We start from the raw sequence: 20,502 nt of genomic DNA on the forward strand, positions 1-20,502 counted from the left end.
TTCAGACAGGTGACAGCAGGGATGGGTTATTTCTACTTCATGGTTTTGGGGACCTCAGCTGGGAGGACTTGAATGGTTGGGTCCTGGAATTATCTAAAGGCTTCTGTATTACAAGTCTGGCACCTGAGTTGAAGGCTGGGCTAAGCTGGGATGTCACCAGGAGTGCTTACCTAATATCCCTTTCTATCGCTTGGGCTTCATCACAGTATGGTGGTCTCAGGACAGTCACACACTTCTTTTTTTTTTTTTTTTTCTTTATTGATTTTTTACAGAGAGGGATAGACAGTTAGAAACATCGATCAGCTGCCTCCTGCACACCCCCTACTGGGGATGTGCCCACAACCAAGGTACATGCCCTTGACCGGAATCGAACCTGGGACCCCTGAGTCCGCAGGCCGACGCTCTATCCACTGAGCCAAACCGGTTTCGGCAGTCACACACTTCTTACACAGAATGTCAGGACTCCAAGATCTAGTGTCCCAACAGACAAGGCAGAAGCTGCTGGCCTTCCCAGCCTCGGAAGTCACACTGTGCCGCTTCTACCATACTCCACTGGGTGAAGCAGTCACAAGCTCCACCCAGATTAAAGGGGGAGGGATTTAAACCCCATCTCTCTATGGGAGGTATGTCAAAGAATTTGTAGCCATGTTTTTAAAATGTCCTGGGAGTATTTTGGGAATGTTGAAATAAAATACAAAATGTTTCAGGCTTAAAGTAGATGTGGAGATGGTTGGAGTGGAGGGGGATTTCATGATGGGATCAAGATCAGAAGGAGAATTTAGGCCAGGGGATAGAGGCAGAACAATGATTAGGCTGGAACCGTGGTCGGCAAACTGCGGCTCGCGAGCCACATGCGGCTCTTTGGCCCCTTGAGTGTGGCTCTTCCACAAAATACCACGACCTGGGTGAGTCCATTTTGAAGAAGTGGCGTTAGAAGTTTAAGTTTAAAAAATTTGGCTCTCAAAAGAAATTTCAATCGTTGTACTGTTGATATTTGGCTCTGTTGACTAATGAGTTTGCCGACCACTGGGCTAGAACAAGTAGAAACCACAAATATTTGGGTTACCAAACTTGGCTCATTCTTTATTCTAATCTTTTTACACCCTTACTGAAGTCTTTAAAATACAGCCCAAGTAATTGAATCATTTATCCAGATGGTTGTGTGATGTCCATAGAATGTTTCCTATTTTAGCCTTTCATCCAAGTTATGATCATATGGATATTATACTAGAATTAAAATGCCCCTTCTCCATACTCCCTTGCCTTCTGGGAAACTCCACATCATTTTTGACAGGTCAAGCATCATCTCCTCTGCATAGCCCTTTGTGACCCCACCTTCAAATATAGCTAAGTGTTCCTTCCTCTGTCATTTTTTGTTTGCTTATTAAGGATGTGTATATACTTCTGTTACAGCACTTAGTACAACATACTAAGATGATTTGCTTTATTATATATCCTTTCCACAAGGCTGTTTCTTTTTTGTTGTTGTTAATCCTCAGCTGAGGATATATTTTTCCATTGATTTTTAGAAAGAGGGGAAGGGAGCAATGGAAAGGGAGAGGGAGAGGGAGAGGGAGAGGGAGAGACCTGCATGCTCCCTGACTGGCTGGAGGTCAAACCTGCAAACCAGATATGTGCCCTTGACCAGGAATTGAACCCATGACCCTTCAGTACATGGGCCAACACTCTAACCACTGAGGAACATTGACCAGGGCAAGACTGTTTGTTCTTCATGGTGACAATCTTACCTACTCTTTGTACCTCCAGGGCCTCTACAGTTATTGGTACATTTAAAAATTTAGTAAATGTTTGTTGAATTAACAACATTCAACTGGAGTTGAATGGAGTACAGTTTTCTTATTCCCAATATTTTCCTAATTGCTTGGCCTCAGGCATGATCACTGTGCTCTAAAGCAGCTATCGCCAACCGGTGGTCCGCAGACCACTGGTGGTCCGTGAGGTCTGAAAGGTTGGCGACCACTGCTCTAAAGAATACCAGGGCTGCCTGGCTGGTGTGGCTCAGTGATTGAGCGTTGACTTATGATCCAGGTGGTCACAGTTTGATTCCCTGTCAGGGCACATGCCCAGGTTGTGGGCTCGATTCCCACTGTGGGGTGTGCAGGAGGCAGCCAATCAGTGATTCTCTCTCATTATTTATGTTTCTATTTCTATCTCCTTTTCCCTCTCTGAAATCAATAAAAAATATATATATATTTTTAAAAGAGAGAATACCAGGGCTATTGCCCTTATCCTAATGCCTTTAAGACAACAGATTTAGCACTTTCAGGCTTTGCTGGATTTATATTCCTAACCCAGACTTCTCCTTTAAACTATAGACTATATGTCATCTTTACTTTGAGATCTCCAGGGGACTTCAAACTCAACATGGCCAAGACTAACTTAATGACTTTCTGCTTGCCCCCAGCTATCCTCCCTCCAAAACAATAGCAGCAACAAATCACACACACACCTGGCTCCTTCCAGAGTTTCCTGACTCAGTATATATCTTAGTTGTCATTGACACCTTCCTCTGCCTCATTCCCCATGTCCATTCATTACCAACAGGGCCACTATGCTTCTTACTAAAATGTGTCTATATCCCCCTTCTCCACTACCTCACCTCAGACCAAGTTACCACAGTCACCGTTCTAGAGTATGGCAGCCATCTCTTCAAAGGACTCCCAAAGGTCGCCTGCATTCCATCAGGCCATCTCAGATCTACCTTACACACAGCAGCGAGGATGACATTTCTAAAATAGCAAATCTGATCATGTCACTTCCCACCCCCCAGCCCACCACTAAAACCTTTTGATGACTTCCTGCTATTCTTGGGATGAAGACTATTCCTACTGTGACGTGGTGCCTGCTTATTTCCCTCGCTAGCCTCTCGTGGATGCACTGCTTCTTTACTCAGTCTGCTCTGGTCAAATTATAACTTTTTTCCTGAGTTCCATTCTTTTCTGACACATGGCATTTGCACAAGCTACAGCCTCTCCCAGAAGTGCTTCTGCTATCTTCCTATTCATTAATCCCTGGACCTTTTTCTGATCTCAGCTCCACCATCTCTTCCTTCAGAAAGTCCTCAGTCTAAGTCAGTTTTCTTTGTTGTATGCTCTTAGAGAATCTGTTTCTTTCCTTCAGCACTTATTTCAGTCCTTAATTCCTCATTTGTGTGATTGATTAATTAATGTCTGTCTTCCCCACTAGATCATACATTCTGTGAAAGCAGGGACTGAGACTGCTTATGCTCATTCTTGAGCGGCTGGTGGTAGGCGCCTGACATGTAGTTGACAGACACTCCTCCAACATTTGCTCATGAGTGGTTGAATTGCCATTGTTTACCCATCTCATAGTCATCCTAGAATAGATGGAGGTTACCAGAAAGTGGTAGAAGGAATTACCAATGGACAGCCATTGTTAAATGATTTAAGTCTACTAGTAAATAAAATACAAATGTAACATAGTATAACTTTCCTAATCAACTAATTTCAGATTTCTTGCATTTAATTTTTGTCTAAGGTAAGCTTCACCGGAGCACAGATTATTATAGGATTTGAAGATGGGGTTGTTCGAGTTCTTGAACTTTATGATCCAAAAGGGCTCACAATTTTTGCAGGACGGAGGAAATATTCAGATGCAGATCTTCATTTGAAACATGTTTTCAAACCCCATACTGCTCAGGTTACTGCTTTAGCTTTTGAACGTGATGGAGAAATTCTAGCCACAGGGGTGAGTAGTAGATTTTCTTTGTTTTCTATTGATCTTTGATGGTTAACCTTGCCTTATTAATCTTTCTACTTAATGATGCCTTATTTGGTGATGCTCATTTCTGAGAACATATCCATATTTTGCTTTCTTTGTATTCATATTCTTTCAGCATGGTCTGTGCATGACATTTTAAAATATTATTACAATTTGAGTTCTAATGTTTATTTTAAAGTAATAGAAAATTTCAGCTGGGTGTCATGCAAGATGTTTTATCTATAATCAATATTTTATAGCATAGGTATATTCTCATAATAGAAGAGAAAAAATGAAGAGAATGACTATGTAAATTCTTTGTGCTTTAAAAGGTGCGCATTGGGGAATATTTCTTTCTGAATTAATCTTATCTTCAAGTATGGTGATTGTTTTTTCAGAACTAAATACTGGATAACATGGTTTGTTAAGTGTTTTCATGGGGAAAATAAAGTAAATATTTAAAATAAGAATTTTTCCAGAACAATCTGGGATACGTGATCATTGTAGGTATAAGTGTGCATGTAGGAATAAGTGTACAGTGGATATATGATAGCTAATAAATGCTGCTTTGAACTCTATGGAATGGATTTTATAATAATATATATTTGGCTGATTTTTTATTTTTCTTAGAGTAAAGATAAAACTGTGTTCTTCTTTGAAGTGGAAAAGGATTATAAACCAATTGGTTATATTAATACTCCTGGACCTGTTTGCCAGTTAGTATGGTCTCCGGTCTCTCATGTAAGTAATTGTTATTTGTCTTCATGCTTAAATTTTAATTACTACATAATGAAGTGATCTGATAGAGAATAGCAGGAGCAATTATTAGCCCAATACCTGGCTTCTGCATTGAGGGACCAGGATGCTGCTCAGCTTGGCTATTAGTATATCCTCAGGAGCTTCACGTTCTCCCCACTACCTCCTCTTCCTTCCACATTCTAATTAGTTGGCCACAGTCCCCTCTGAAAACATTGGGTTATATCCAGCTTTGTTTCAACAGTGGTGGCTTATCTTGATAACACAATATGTCAGAAATAGAGGCCCAGTGCACGGATTCATGCACCAGTGGGGTCCCTCAGCCTAGCCTGTGGGGATCGGGCCAAAACTGGCTTTCTGACATCCCCCGAGGGGTCCCGGATGGCGAGAGGGCACAGGCCAGGCCAAGGGACCCTACCGGTGCACAATTGGGGCCGGGGAGGGACCACTGGAGGGCTCCAGGGCATGTCTGGCCCATCTCACCCAGTCCTGATCGGCTGGACCCCAGTGTCTGCCCCCTGGTGGTCAGTGCATGTCATAGCGACTGGTCAAACAGTTGAATGATTGGACACTTAGCATATTAGGCTTTAATTATTTAAGGCTAGAGGCCTGGTGCATGAAATTCGTGCACGGGGAGGGGGAGAAGGGGGTCCCCTCAGCACAGCCTGCACCCTCTCCAATCCGGGACCCCTCAGGGGATGTCCGACTGCCGGTTTCGGCCTGATCCCCAGGATCGGGCCTAAATTGGCAGTCAGACATCCCTCTCACAATTTGGGACGCTGGCTCCTAACTGCTCGCCTGCCTGCCTGATTGCCCCTAACTGCTCCCCCCGCCTGCCAGCCTGATCACCCCTAACCACTTTTACCTTCTGGCCTGATCGCCCCTAATGGTTCCCCCGCCCTGCTGGCCTGGTCACCCTCAACTGCCCCCCTGCTGGCCTGGTCACCCCTCACTGCCCCCTCTACCGACCTGGTTGCCCCTAACTGCCCCCCTTTGCTGACCTGGTCACCCCTGACTGCCCCCCCACTGCTGTTCAGTCATTTGGTCGCCCCTCACTAACCCCCCCTGCTGGCCTGGTCACCCCACGCAGCCTGCTCTTCAATCGCTTGGTTGTCTCTCAGTAACCTCCCATTAGCCTGGTTGCCCCATGCAGCCTGCTGTTTGGTTGTTACTGTGAGGGTGTCCTGGACAATTTGCATATTACCCTTTTATTAGTATAGATATGTTGACTTGGGTCTGTCAGTCATTCTGATGTTTCTGATGTTCACAAGTTCTGTTCTAAGGTCTTTCTCTTCTGCTCCCATCCCACATCCATTTTCACTTTTAATCTTCCATTCTCTCTTTCTTTTTTAAAATTTATTTTATTTTTATTTTTTAAGGGGAGGGGGGACAGATTCTTTATTATAGTCAGATGAAGTCAGGACACGCATCTGTGTATTCTGGTCTCCACCATTGCTGAGATTTTGCCAATCTGGAGGTGGCTCACAGCGAGTTGTTTCTAGTAGGACCGGGGCTAGTCCCTCCGCTCCTTCTGTTGCATACGGAGCAGCGGACTCCTCTGATGTGACAAGGGCTGCGCTGTGGCATTTGAATGCACCACAGCCAGTTCCAGAAATGATGGTGACCGGTCCTCATAATAGACCCTGGAGACAAGGGCCTAGTTGACCAAACGCACCCAGGCCATGGAAACATGTCCCAAAGTCCAATTGGTCTCTTGGAGACAGTCAGGTGGCTTTTTCTTTTAGCCTCATCAGAAATTATCCTACCTGACCGATACTATTTATTTTTTATTTTTATTTTTTTTAAATTTCTTTATTGATTAAGGTGTCACATATTTGTCCTCATCCCCCCATTCCCATCCCCCACCCCTCCCCACGGATGCCCCCACCCCCCTGTTGTCCTTAACCATTGGTTAGGCTTGTATGCATGCACACAAGTCCCTTGGTTGATCTCTCCCCCCCACCCCCACCCTCTCCCACCCTCCCTCTGAGGCCCGACAATCCGATCGATGCCTCCTTGTCTCTGGGTCTGTTCTTGTTCATCAGTCTATGTTGTTCATCATTTCCCCTAGATGAGTGAGATCATGTGTTACTAGAAATATACTTATAAGAACTGAATGTGAGACGAGCAATAATAGTTATGCTGACAGGCAAATGAATCAGTCTGTAGTGAGTTTCTTTCTGGACCAACAGTTCTTTTGAGACCCAATTTCAATGTCCACCAGTTCCTTATGTGTACATGTCAGCACTGACTTTTTAGTTCTGGATGGTGGACAAATGGTGGTAATGCAGGTCTGACTCCCTCTGGTTTGGTCTCGCCCTGACGCAGGGGCGCGGCTTCACCTGGACTCAGGGGCACACGGCTTCACCCGGACCTGGGACCCAGCATCACCCAGGCCCCGGGGTGCGTGGCCTCACCCGAACCCAGGATCCAGCTTCACCCAGACCCAGGGACGCGTGGCCTCGCCCGGACCTGGGGGCGCGTGGCCTCACCCGGACCCGGGACCCAGACTCACCCGGATCCATTCTCTCTTTCTTAATGACAACTAGTGATTTAGTATTGATTACTAATCTTGTGTAATGCCTATAATTTCCCTAAGTTTGCGCATAGGATAATTCAGCCATCTAAATAGTGATTGAATGTCTAAACCAGGTGCTGTACTAGGTTCCAGGATAATAATAATACTGATGATCTGCATAGAAGTGATGTCAGGATTACTGGGTTAACATTTATAATCTGTTTTAAGATATTTTAAAGAAAAGGGATAGAAAAATGTAGTGATATCAAGAAAAGTGTCTTAAAATTAACAATGCTCATTTTTAAATGCATTTATTTATTTTTCAATTATAGTTGACATACAATAGTATATTAGTTTCAGGTATACAACACATTGATTAGACATTTATAAAACTCACTAAATGATCATGCTGATAAATCTAGTATCCATCTGACACCATACATAGTCATTAAAATATTATTGACTACTAGAGGCCCGGTGCACAAAATTCATGCACCTGGGAAGGGGGGTCCCCTCAGCCCAGCCTGCACCCTCTCCAATCTGGGACTGCTGACTCTAGACCAGCAGTCGGACATCCCTCTCACAATCCTGGACCGCTGGCTCCTAATCGCTCGCCTGCCTGCCTGGTTGCCCCTAACTGCCCCCCCCCCCACCAGCCTGATCGCCCCTCACTGCCTCTGCATGCTGGCCTGATCACCTTTAACTGCCCCCCCCCCCCCCGCCGCTGACCTGGTCGCCCCCAACTGCCCCCTCCATGCCAGCCTGGTCGCCCCCAACTACCCCCCCTCTGCTGGCCTGGTCACCCCTAACTGCCCCACCCCTGCTGGCCTGGTTGCTCCCAACTGCACCCCCCTGCTGGCCTGGTTGCCCCCAACTGCCCCCACCACTGGCCTGGTTGCCCCCAACTGCCCCCCCCTTCCAGCCTGGTCACCCCTCATGGCCCCCCCACTGGCCTGGTTGCCCCACTCAGCCTGCTTGTTCCGTCGTTTGGTCATTCCCCAGACCAGCCCTGGGGGGCTGAGGGGACTGGGGGACTCCGAAGGCAGGTGCGTGGAGCGGCTGGACCTCCCTGGGTGCAGGCCTGGTCGTGCCACATGCCTGCCACCCCAGTGGGTCTGAGGGGACTGGGTGCCGCCATCTTGTGGCTGTGGACACCACCATCTTTGAGGGCGTGGAAGTCAATTAGCATATTTCCTCCTTATTGGCTTTGGTCGCCACCATCTTTGTGAGGGTGTGATGGTCAATTAGCATATTTCCTCTTTATTAGATAGGATAATAATCCCTATGCTATACTTTATATTTCTATGACTATTCTATAACACTAATTTATACTTCTTAATCCTTCCACCCCAATCCCCTCCCCTCTGGCAACCTTTAAAATGTTCTTTGTATCTATGAGTCTGTATCTGTTCTGCTTGTTTATTTTTTAAATTCCACATATAAGTGAAATCATATGGCATTTGTCTTCCTCTATCTGACTTATTTTTTTAAAAAAATATTTTTATTGATTTCAGAGAGGAAGGGAGAGGGAGAGGGAGCTAGAAACATCAATGATGAGAGAGAATCATTGATCGGCTACCTCCTACACACCCCCTACTGGGGATTGGGCTCGCAACCAGGCAAGTGCCCTGACCAGGAATTGAACCATGGCCTCCTGGTTCATAGTTCAATGCTCCATCACTGAGCAACACCAGCCGGGCTATCTGACTTATTTCACTCAGCACAATACCCTCTAGTTTCATCCATGTTGTTGCAGATGGCAAGATTTCATTCTTTTTTATGGCTGAGTCATATTCCACTGTATATATGCACCAATTCTTCTTTATCAAGTCATCAGTTGATGGACATTTAGGTTGTTTCCATATCTTGGCTATTGTAAATGATGCTACAATGAACATATTGATGTAAATGACATGTTTAATCTTTCTTTTTTTAGCCTGAAAGTACTTTACTGATTTTCTGTGAGAATGGCTATGTCCTTGAAGCTCCATTTCCAACCATAAAGGCGGACGTGGAGGATCACGATATAGTTACCTATGAAATCAATGACATGTGCATAAAATGTTTCCATTTCTCAAGTGTCAAATCTAAGATTCTGGTATGAGATATCCTTGAAGCATTATTTTTTAATATTTTGTTTCTTAGAATATAAAATATTCTGTGTTAAGTGCTGGGAAAATACAAAGAGGAATAAGACATAGACCCTGTATTTGAAGGCAGTAGTGAATAGATACTAAGATCACAGCACAAAGAAAAGAGTTTTAGGGGCATGCAGAGAAAAGAATATATGATTCTGATAGAAGCATGAAAGGAGGTCAAGGATGACTGTGTGGAGGTGACATTCAGTCCTTAAAGACTGAGAAGAATTTTGAAAGGTTGAAAATGAGGAGGAAGGCAATAAAAGGTGGGAGAACATCCAGGGGAAGGCAGACTTGTTTTGGTGTTTGGGGGAAGTGAAGAATGGACTGGTAAAACAGAGGGAGGCAGTTTGTGGTGGGATGTGACAAATCTGTACCAATACATGGGACTCTTTAAATACTAGCCAAGATGTTTCCATTTATTTCTTAGATTATTGGAATCCACTAGAGTTTTTGAGGAGTGGATTGATGCAATGAGAGCATGTAAATTAGAGAGATAATTCTGAGAGGCAAACAGAATAAAGAGGTAAAAAATGAGAGTTAGGAATGCCAGTTTTAGGGGCTTTTTGCAATAATCAGTTGATAGTGCTGAGGGCCAAAGTCACAGTTTACTAAAAATAGAAACAACTTCCCTCATAGACTGTTTCAGTGTTATTGGAAAAGGGGCCTGGCCAGTAGTGGGTCTGCCTAGAGCAAGCATGTCCAACTCACGGCCCATGGGTGGCATGCGGCCCACAACAAATATTTTTGCAGCCCAGCCAATATAACAGTATGTAAGAAACATTTTAATAAAAATTTCGTAACTTAATTTTTACAATATCCTGTTACACATAATTATTAATAACGAACTACAATGTTCGATAATGACTGATTACTGTAATCATATTACATTCATTTCGCTTATGCGCCTTACGTGCAGGCACACCATTTCTCTCCACCAATACTAGCAGCGAATATTTTAGCAGCCAATTGCCATGTCATTAGTTTTGTACTGACTTGTTTGATGTGCGTAACAGGAAATATTTCACTTTCGGGGAACCAGAAAAATAGGTTTATTTGCGTTACACTTACTAATTTGTGCAGTTATTCAGTGTCTGGTAAGTTAATGTTCAAGAAAAAAATATTAATTTTTATTAAAATGTTCTATTATTTTATGTTAACAACTACTCATTGATTTCCGCCCTTTGTATTCGGCATGTCTCTATCGAAATAAACCTACGTTTCTATGAAATTTTTTGTGGCCCACATAAACTTAAACCTTGTTTATTTGGCCCGTGTTAGCCTTTGAGTTTGACATGCTTGGCCTAGAGCCTCCAATAGTGTGTGGGTTCTTGACTTCATGTAGGAAAAATTTCACAACAGGCGTCCAGGTGAATTCTAGAGGATGTTTATTAAAGCTGGGGACAGCGAACAAGGAAGGGCTGAGGAAATGAGCCTAGGCTGGTCTGCTTTGGCTTACTAAGAAGTTGGAAAAGGGGGGTCTTGGGGACAGGTTCAGGGGTTTGCCCTGGACTGTCTCTGCCCATTGCTACCCTGTAGTTCCTCAGACTTTAGGAGATGTATGCCTGTGGGGGGAGAAGAGGGAGAGAGGGGAGGGAAAGGCAGGGGCATGCTCCTGGGAAAGAGAGCTCACTGGGACCTTGGCTTTGAGGGATTTTAAAAAGGCTGGGTGTTTAGGAGACGTTCTAAGGGAGGATCTCAACAGAATATTCATTAGTTTTATGCTGATGTGCCAAAATGAGATTTATTCCCTTAACTTCATATGTCCTTGGGTGTGGTTGGCAAATAGCACTAATTGGATTTCTGCTATCTATCTCCTTAAGTAGGGTGATTTAAGCTATTTACCCTCTGGTTGGGGAGAAGTGCAAACCATTTACTCTTAAGTGTCCTTGGTTAAGGAAGAAAGGATTTACTAGATGGCTGCAAACTGCTGTTTAAACATCTGTCAGTTTCCCTATTCCACCTGCTAAGGAATTTTCCTAGCTTCTTTACTATCTCAAGTCCACCTAATTGTTGGTCTGACGGGTTAGACTATGAGATAAATTGTATTTAGCTTCTTTATTAGGGAAAAATAAAAACCCCAATGAAATAATTTCTATAAAGCCAGGATCAGTTGTGTGTGTGTGTGTGGGGGTGGGGGGGTGGGGGGGGGGTGGGGGGTGGGAGGGCTAATATAGAAATAAAGTTATTCCAAAGATTTGAAAATTTTAATGATAAAAATATATCCCCAAATTGATATATATTGAGTTTCTCTAGGACGTCTTCCTTCTACTTTCTTTGTCATCCCCAATAGTGTAAATGAATGAATGATTGTAATTGTTTTCACATCTCCTTAATGTCTCTTTTGCAAAAGAGATTAATAGAAGTTGAAAAGAGAAGGAAACAAAAGGAGCTGAAAGAGAAGGAAAAGGAAGAGAGGAGGAAGCGGCTAGCAGCACAGATGGGAGATGAGAAGGTGGCAGAGGATAAGGAAGAAGAGGAAGAGGAGGAGGAGGAGGAGGAAGAGGAGCCATTACCTGAAATATTTATTCCATCAACCCCCTGTCACATCCTCTGTGGGTTTTACTCTGGACCAGGGAAGTTCTGGGTTTCTTTGGTGAGTAATAATGTAATAAGTGGTTGTTTTGTCATCCCTACACCAACATATTTGATAGTCATTATTTTTAGTACATTTTCACTTTTTCACTCTTATGGTAAGTCTTCATTTATTAATTACTATTAAAGATGTGGATTTTGAAGAATGAATGTGAGTTACCATTGTTTTTATATCATCTTACTATATCTCTTATATGTCTACTTGTTATATCTGCTATCTATGATAATCATTCATATTCTAAGAGGTCAAGGGGAAAAGAATCAGAGATAGAAGAGGCAAAGGTCTAAGGTGTTTTCCTGCTGAGTCTGTTGTTTATACATTTTGAAAATAATTAGCATTTTGAAAATAATGGTAGTGCTATCCAGTAGACTTTTGCTTACATTTTGTTATCTACAACTATGTTGTGTGGAAGTCTGGGAAGATGACTATTTTTGGATATGCACATTGGCACCCTGAACAAAATTGGAACTTAGCTAATAAAGAAGAATAGAAAGTGAATATTGGGGAGATTATTGATGGCTACTTTTGTGTGGGGTTCAGGAGTAAGGGGATAAATAAGACATGGTTTTCCTGCCCTCAGGAAATTTCCTCATAGTCATGTGGAGGAGAGGCATAGAAACAACTGTAATGTATAGAGTTTTACTGTCCTTGAAACATGCACTAAAAAATTATAATTTAACAAACATAGCTAGTGTTTACTCTTAGGATTGCCAGATAAGTATCACATGGGACATACTTACACTAAGAAATGTATTGTTATTTATCTGAAATTCAAATTTAACTGGGCATTCTGTATTTAACCCCCCACAAGTTTTTTTGAAATATAATTGGAATATAGCACTGTATAAGTTGAAGTTGTATAGCATAATGCTTTTATTCACATATATGTGAAATGATGACTATAGTAAGCTAACATACATCCTGTATTTTTATTTGCTACATATGGAAACTTACGTATCCTATACCAGGCAATATTCTAAGTGATCTACCCAACCAACCCATAAAAAAATTGTTCTTATTTACATTGCACATAAACCGAGGCATAGAGAGGTTACGTAGCTCATCCAAAGTCACATATGAGAGGTGGAACCTGGATCTGGACCAAGACAATCTGGCTCTAGACCTAACCATTAAACTACACCTACATGTAAGGTTGTTATAGCTCACTGAGGCTGTGACACTAATCCTACTTGATCCACCTATTTGCCAATTCTGTGCCTACATGTAAGCAGATGCTGTGGAAAACCAGACTCACTTTGGAGTCATGACTATAGTTCTCAAATTAGTACTCGCACTGCAAGCTGGCTCTACTGTCCAGCCATGTTCACTTTCCCACTTTACAAATTACTGTTTTATCTATTTCTTCTCCCCTCAAAAACTTTGCACCTTCTCTCACTTTTCGTTGATAACCTCATCTCACATTTCACTGAGAGAATAAGCAATCCGATGCAATTTTCCTATCTTGTTTCAATCAGATCTAATGCTATACAATGATCTATACAAGTTTTGTCTGCTTCGCCTATTGTTACAAATCTTGAATGGTCCTCTGGACCTTCCCAAGGACACTGCTCTAGAAGTCTCTCTCTCTTTTTTTTCTTCCATTTTTTTTTATTAAGGTATTATATGTGTACATATCTTACCATTGCCCCCCCCCCACTCCCATACATGCCCTCACCCCTCAGTGTTTTGCGTCCATTGGTTATGCTTATATGCATGCATACAAGTCCTTTGGTTGATCTCTTATCTCCCTCACCTCTCCCTAACCTTCCCCCTGTAATTTGAAAGTCTGTTTGTTGCTTTACTGCCTCTGTATCTATCTTTTTGTTTATCAGTTTATAATGTTCTTTATTATCCACAAATGAATGAGATCATGTGGTATTTTTCTTTCATTGACTGGCTTATTTCACTTAGCATAATGCTCTCCAGGTCCATCCAGGTTGCTGCAAATGGTGAGAATTCCTTCTTTTTTATGGCAGCATAGTATTCCATTGTGTAGATGTCTCTTGATCCCATTCCCTCTCATTTTCTCAAAGATGTTGCATCTGAAGTAAGCCACCTGGTCTTCTGTATCATCAACTTCTCTCTAGTTACTCAATTCTTATCAGCACATAAACATGCTCTAGTACTTATCTTAAAATTTCCCCTTAATCTCTCTTTCCTTCCCCTCCACGGCTGCTTTATATGAAACCTTCTTGAAATAATCATCTGTAATAGCTGGCTTCTTTTCTTCACCTTCTATTTGCTCTTCAACCTATTCTAGTTGAGTTTCTAGCTCCACCACTTCACTTCAAAGATTTTCATATTGCCTAGCTCAGTGGTCACTTCTCTATCCATTTGACCTTTCAGAAACATTTGATAGAGCTGAGTCTCCATCCTTCTTTTTTTAAAAATAATTTTTTATTTTTCAATTAGCGTTGGTGTATAATATTGTATTAGTTTCAGGTGTATAACCCTGGCTAGACATTTATATAACTTAGGAAGTGATTACCTTGTTAAATCTAGTACCCACCTGGCAACATAAATAGTTATTACAATACTAGAGGCCCGGGGAACAAATTTTTGCACTGGTGGGGTCCAGCTGGCCCACCCCGATGGGGGCTGATCAGCGGGGGCTGGCTGGGGCGAGGGGCCATAGGCGGTTTGCCAGCCAGCCCTGCCGCAGATTGGGATGGCGGGGGCCGCTCAGGGGTGGGGCCGGCCAGGGAGAGGGGCTGTGGTCATTCCGGTTGTTCTGCTGTTTGGTCGCTGGGCTTTTATTATATAGGATTATTGACTATATTTCCAATGCTATACTTGATATCCCTGTGACTCTTTTGTAACTACCAATTTGTACTAATTCCTTTAGCTTTTCACCCAACCCCACCAACACCCCTCCCATCTATGGGTGCAATGTTCTCTGTATCTCTGAGTCTGTTTCTGGTTTGCTTGTTTATTTTGTTGTTTTTTTAGATTCCATATATAAGTGAAATAATATAGCATTTGTCTTTCTCTGACTTACTTCACTCAGCACAATACTTTCTAGGTTCATTCATGGTGTTGCAAATGGCAAGATTTCATTCTTCTTTGTGGCTGAATTGTATTTCATTGTATCTATGCATCACTTCTTCCTTATTCATTCATCTTTTGATGGACACTTAGGTTGTTTCCATATCTTGGCTGTTGTAAATAATGCTACAATGAATATAGGGATGCATATGTTTTTTTCAATTTAGTGTTTTGAATTTCTTCAGATAAATACCCAATAGTGGAATTGCTGGGTCCTTTATTGCCTTTTGATATAGTCTTTGTTTTAAAGTCTGTTTTGTCTGGTATAACTATAACTATCCCAGTTTTTCGTTGTTTCCATTTTCATGAAATATCTTTTTCCATCCCTTTCCTTTCAGTCTGTGTGTGTCTTTCTAAAGTGAGTCCCTCATGGATAGCATATATAAGGGTCTTGTTTTATTATCCACTCAACCACTATATGTCTTTTGGTTGGAGCATTTAATCCATTTGTATTTAAAGTAATTTTTTATTTAAAGTAATTTTTGATGGATATGTATTTATTGCCATTTTATTTATATTGTTGAAAGGAGTTTTTTGGGTAAAATAGGAATTTTGGGGGGTGAAATAGGCAGGTTTAGGAAATTTTAAAAATTAAGGGGTCCTTGGGAAAAACACAGGGCTACAGATTTGCAAAAGGTACATTTCCACAAGATAAGGGAGCTGGGAGCAGCAGAAGTTACATTTCCATAAGACAAGGGAGCTGGGAGTAGCCAAAGGTACACGTTTACAGAATAAAGAGAAGGAGGAAGAAAGCCCAGAGGGGACAGGAGAACAATGAGGGAGGACAGCCTCATGTGTCCCATGTGAGGTTTGACGTTTGAGCTCAGGAGATGCTATAGTGACCAAATCAGAAGGGAATAGTGACCAATCAGAGGGGATATCAAGGCACAAAGATCTGCAGCCTTTATAAACCGTAGGGAAAAGGGACTCAGTGGCACTCTTTCCCCCTCCCCACATGGGAGTCTGTGCTGTGAGATTCTTTCCCCCTCCCAACATGGGAATCTGTACTGGTTCTTCAATAAATTTCCACCTTCACTATACCATCTTCTGTCCCTGGTTTCATTCTTAGACTCTGATGGACAAAGAGCCCAGGAAAAGCCATCCTGCCCAGGGAACACCGCACGTTCCAGTCCAAAATTCCCGTATCATTGTTGACCTTTTTCTTCTTCTTCTAGAAGACCCTTGAACATTTCATGTAATACTGGTTTGGTAATGGTGAAGTCCTTGGTTTTTTCTTGTTTGAGAAGCTTTTTATCTGTCTTTTAATTCTAGATGATAGCTTTGCTGGGTAGAGTAATCTTGGTGTTTGTTCTTGCTTTTTATCACTTTGAATATTTCTTGCCAACCCTTCCAGGCCTGCAAAGTTTCTGTTGAGAAAGCTGACAGTCTTATGGGAGCTTCCTTGTAGGTAACTTAACTGTTTTCCTCTGGCTGCTTTTAAGATTCTCTCTTTGTCTTTAACCTTTGGCATTTTAATTATGATGTGTCTTGGTGTGGGCCTCTTTGGGTTCATTTTGTTTTGGATTCTCTGTGTTTTCTGGACTTGTATGTCTGTTTCCTTCACCAGGTTAGGAAAATTTCCTGTCATTATTTTTTAAAATAAGTTTTTAATCCTGTGTTCTCTCTCTCCTCTTTTTGGCACTCCCATGATATGAATGTTGGTATGCTTGAAGTTGTCCCAGAGGTTTCTTAAACTATCCTCACTTAAAATTTTTTTTATTGGTGGGGGTGTTTTCTGCTTCCTTATCTTTCAAATCTCTGATTAGATTTTCTGTTTTATCTACCGTACTGTTGATTCCCTGTAATGTATTCTTCATTTTAGTTACTGTATTTTTCATTTCTGATTGATTCTTTTTAATGTATTCTCTCTCAGTTTTTTATGTTTCCTATCTCTTTGTTGAAGTTCTCACTAAATTCACCAATTCTTCCCCTAAGTTCATTGAGCATCCTTATAACCAGTGTTTTGAACTCTGCATCTGGTAAATTGCTTGCTTCCATTTTATTTAATTAGGCTGCATTTTTCTGGAGTTTGTTCTGTTCTTTCATTTAGGACATGTTTCTTTGTCAATTAATTTTGGCTGCCTCCCTGTGTTTGTTTCTATGTATTAGGTAGAGCTGCTACACCTCCCAGGCTTGATAGACTGGCCTTAGGTAGTAGGTGTCCGATGGGGCCCAGTGGTACAGTCTCCCGGGTCATCTGAACTGGATATATCAGATGTGCTCCCCATGTGAGCTGTGTGTACCTTTCTGTTGTAGTTGAGCCTTGATTGCTGTTGGCACATCAATGGGAGGGATTTATCCCATCCTTTAAAAAAAATTTATTTTCCTGGCTTCAAAGATACCACATCCTATTGGCCACTTCTTTTTAGCCTCTTCTACTGGCTTCTCATTTGCTGAACAAGGTTTGGAATTTGAAGTACTCTAGGATGTGGTCTTGGGCCCCTTCTTTCTTGTAGGTGACTTCATCTGGTCCTGTGGCTTTAAATATCAATTATATGCCAATGAATCTTAAATTTTTGTCTCTATTATTAATCTCTCCTCTCATATTCAAATTTGTGTATCTATCCAATGTGATATCTCTCCTTGGCACCTCAAAATTAACATGTTTAAAACATAACTTTTAAACCACATATAAGCTTACTCCATTTCTAACTCAGTAAGTGAGATAAGCATCCATCCAGTTACTAAAATACAACTTAGAGTTGTTAATGATTTTTCTTTTTCCTTTGCCTTTGATACCCTTATATTCAAAGTATGTCTCTTATAAGCAGCATATAGTTAGGCTGCTTCTTTTTTTTAAATCCTATAGGTTGATTTTTGTCTTTATTTTTTAAAAATATATTTTATTGATTTTTTTACAGAGAGGAAGAGACAGGGATAGAGAGTTAGAAACATCAATGAGAGAGAAACATCGATCAGCTGCCTCCTGCACACCTCCTACTGGGGATGTGCCCACAACCAAGGTATATGCCCTTGACCGGAATTGAACCTGGGACCTTTCAATCCATAGGCCGACACTCTATCCACTGAGCCAAACCAGTTAGGGTGATTTTTGTCTTTATTTTAATAGAGTACTATGTCTAATTATATCTAAGGTAATAACTAATGTATTTTAGATTAAATCCACCATCTTACTATTTCTATTTATCACACCAATTCTATGTTCCTCTTTCACCTTCTATTGGATGATTAAAGCACTTTCCCCATTTTTCTCCTCTATTAGGTTATTAGTTATACTAGAGGCCCAGTGCATGAAATTTGTGCATAGGGGGTGTCCCTCAGCCCAGCCTGCACCCTCTCCAATCTGGGATCCCTCTCACAATCCAGGACTGCTGGCTCCCAACAGCTCGCCTGCCTGCCTGCCTGATTGCCCCTAACCACTTCTGCCTGCCAGCCTGATCACCTCTAACCACTCCCCTGCCAGCCTGATTGATGCCTAACTGCTCCCCTGCCAGCCTGTTTGCCCCTAACTGCCCTCCCCTGCAGTCCTGGTCACCCCTAACTGCCCTCCCCTGCAGGCCTGGTCACCCCTAACTGCCTTCCCCTGCAGGCCTGGTCCCCCCAAACTGCTCTCCCCTGCAGGCTTGGGTCCCCCCCAACTGCCCTTCCCTGAAGGCCCAGTCACCCCCAACTTCCCTGCACTGCTGGCCTGGTATCCCTAACTGCCCTCCCCTGCAGGTTTGATTGCCCCCAACTGCCATCCCTTGCAGGCCTAGTCCCTCCCAACTGCCCTCCCCTGCTGGCCATCTTATGGTGGCCATCTTGTGTCCACATGGGGGTAGGATCTTTAACCACATGGGGGCAGCCATCTTGTGTGTTGGAGTGATGGTCAATCTGCATATTACTCTTTTATTAGATAGGATAGAGCAGTGGTCGGCAAACTGTGGCTCAAGAGCCACATTCTGCTCTTTGGCCCCTTGAGTTTGTGGCTCACGAGCCACAGTTTGTCGACCACTGCTTTAGGACAATGATTTGGGTGATACCTTAGAATGGTGGTCAGCAAACCACGGCTCACGAGCCACAAACTCAAGGGGCCAAAGAGCCGCATGTGGCTCACGAGCCACAGTTTGCCAACCACTGGGATAGAGGCCTGGTGCATGGGTGGGGGCCAGCTGGTTTGCCCTGATGCGTGTCCCGGATCAGGGTGAGGGTTCCCTTGGGATGTGGGGCGGCCTGGGCGAGGAGCCTGTGGTGGTTTGCAGCCCGGCCACGCCCCTTGGCAACCCAAGTGGAGGCCCTGGTATCTGGGATTTATTTATCTTCTACAATTGAAACTTTGTAGCCTGGAGTGGAGCCAAGCCTTCTGCTTGCTCTGTGGCTACAGCCATTTCTGTTGGGATTTATTTATCTTCTATAATTAATACTTTGTAGCCTTGAGTGGAGGCCTAGGCCTGCCAGGGTGTGTGGAAAGCTTGGCTTCCTCTATCGCCGGGGAAACCCAAGCCTCCCTCCTGCTCTCTCTGTGGCCGCAGCCATCTTGGTTGGGTTAATTTTCATACTCGCTCCTAATTGGCTGGTGGGCATGGCTTTGTGGATGTAACTGAGTGATGGTTAATTTGAATATTACTATTTTATTAGATAGGATATTCTTTTACTATTCTTTTGGAGGTGATCCTAAAGATCATAATATGCATCCTTAACCTAATATAATTTGATACAAATGTATTCTTTTACTAGTCCTAGAGAAAAAAAAGATCTTAGAATACTTAATTCCATTTATCTTCCCTCATTGTCTCCAAAAGGCATTTTATTATTATTTTATTTTCTTAGTATCATTTTGGTTTATTCTTTTTCTTGCTATTCATTTTTTTCTATATCTTTGTGATTACATATTCTACCTGAAAAATAGCCTTTGATATTTTCTTTAATGTGGAGTGTGCGGGTGGCAAATTCTCTAGGATTTGTCATGGCATATAAAATTGTTATTAAAGATTGCTTATTCAGGATAATACTTGAAATAAAATGGAATTCAGTAGGTAGTCAGAAGTGAGAACACTCTTCTATTGACTTTTAAGTGGAAACAAATCATCATTAGGTATATTATAATTGCATAGGTGCATAAAAATGGATAATGGAGATGGCTTATAAAACCTATCTATAATCATAAAAGTCACATAAAGTAGATGTTTTAAGACATCTATTTTGCCCAGTTGGTGAGGCTGTTATTGAGCATTGACCTATGAACCAGGAAGTTATGGTTTGATTCCTGGTCAGGGCACATGCCTGGGTTATAGGCTCGATCCCCAATGGGAGGTGTGCAAAAGGCAGCCATTCAATGATTCTCATCATTGATGTTTCTATCTTTCTCTCCCTCTCCCCACCTCTCTGAAATAAATAAAAATATATTAAGGAAAATAAGACATCTATTTTATGCTTTAAAATTAAAATCATAAAAACTTCTCATATGGTTATATGTGTCTTATATTCAAGTACCACTTTCTATGTTATTTCTCCCTTTTCCAGGGCGGCTATGATTCTGGTTTTCTGTATCACTGTGAGCTCCCACCATATGACAAAAGCAGTGATATCACACAAAAGAAAGATGAACCTTTCGATTTCCGTTTTCTTGAGAATACAGACGATAATCCCATCCATACCATCACTTTCAGGTGAACAGAATTTTAGAAATCTTAAAAAAAACCAACAACAACCCACTGGTGTCTGTGTTTTTGTCCATTGTGAATATGGTATGTTTTCAAAGATCTGTC

The 20,502-nt window shown here is 42.2% G+C and overlaps 1 protein-coding gene across 1 annotated transcript in view; it reads left to right on the forward strand.

Moving 5' to 3' along the window:
* Window positions 1-20,502, forward strand: part of CFAP44 (cilia and flagella associated protein 44) — a 126,518-nt gene that overhangs the window by 45,364 nt on the left and 60,652 nt on the right. The window contains exons 14-18 of the mRNA XM_079766309.1: window positions 3,520-3,729; window positions 4,372-4,482; window positions 8,952-9,113; window positions 11,507-11,749; window positions 20,258-20,403. Coding sequence (XP_079622435.1) covers window positions 3,520-3,729; window positions 4,372-4,482; window positions 8,952-9,113; window positions 11,507-11,749; window positions 20,258-20,403 — 872 coding nt within the window. The remainder of the gene's footprint in view (window positions 1-3,519; window positions 3,730-4,371; window positions 4,483-8,951; window positions 9,114-11,506; window positions 11,750-20,257; window positions 20,404-20,502) is intronic.

Source organism: Cnephaeus nilssonii, assembly GCF_951640355.1.
Source record: "Cnephaeus nilssonii genome assembly, chromosome: 3".
Taxonomy (NCBI): Eukaryota; Metazoa; Chordata; class Mammalia; order Chiroptera; family Vespertilionidae; genus Cnephaeus; species Cnephaeus nilssonii.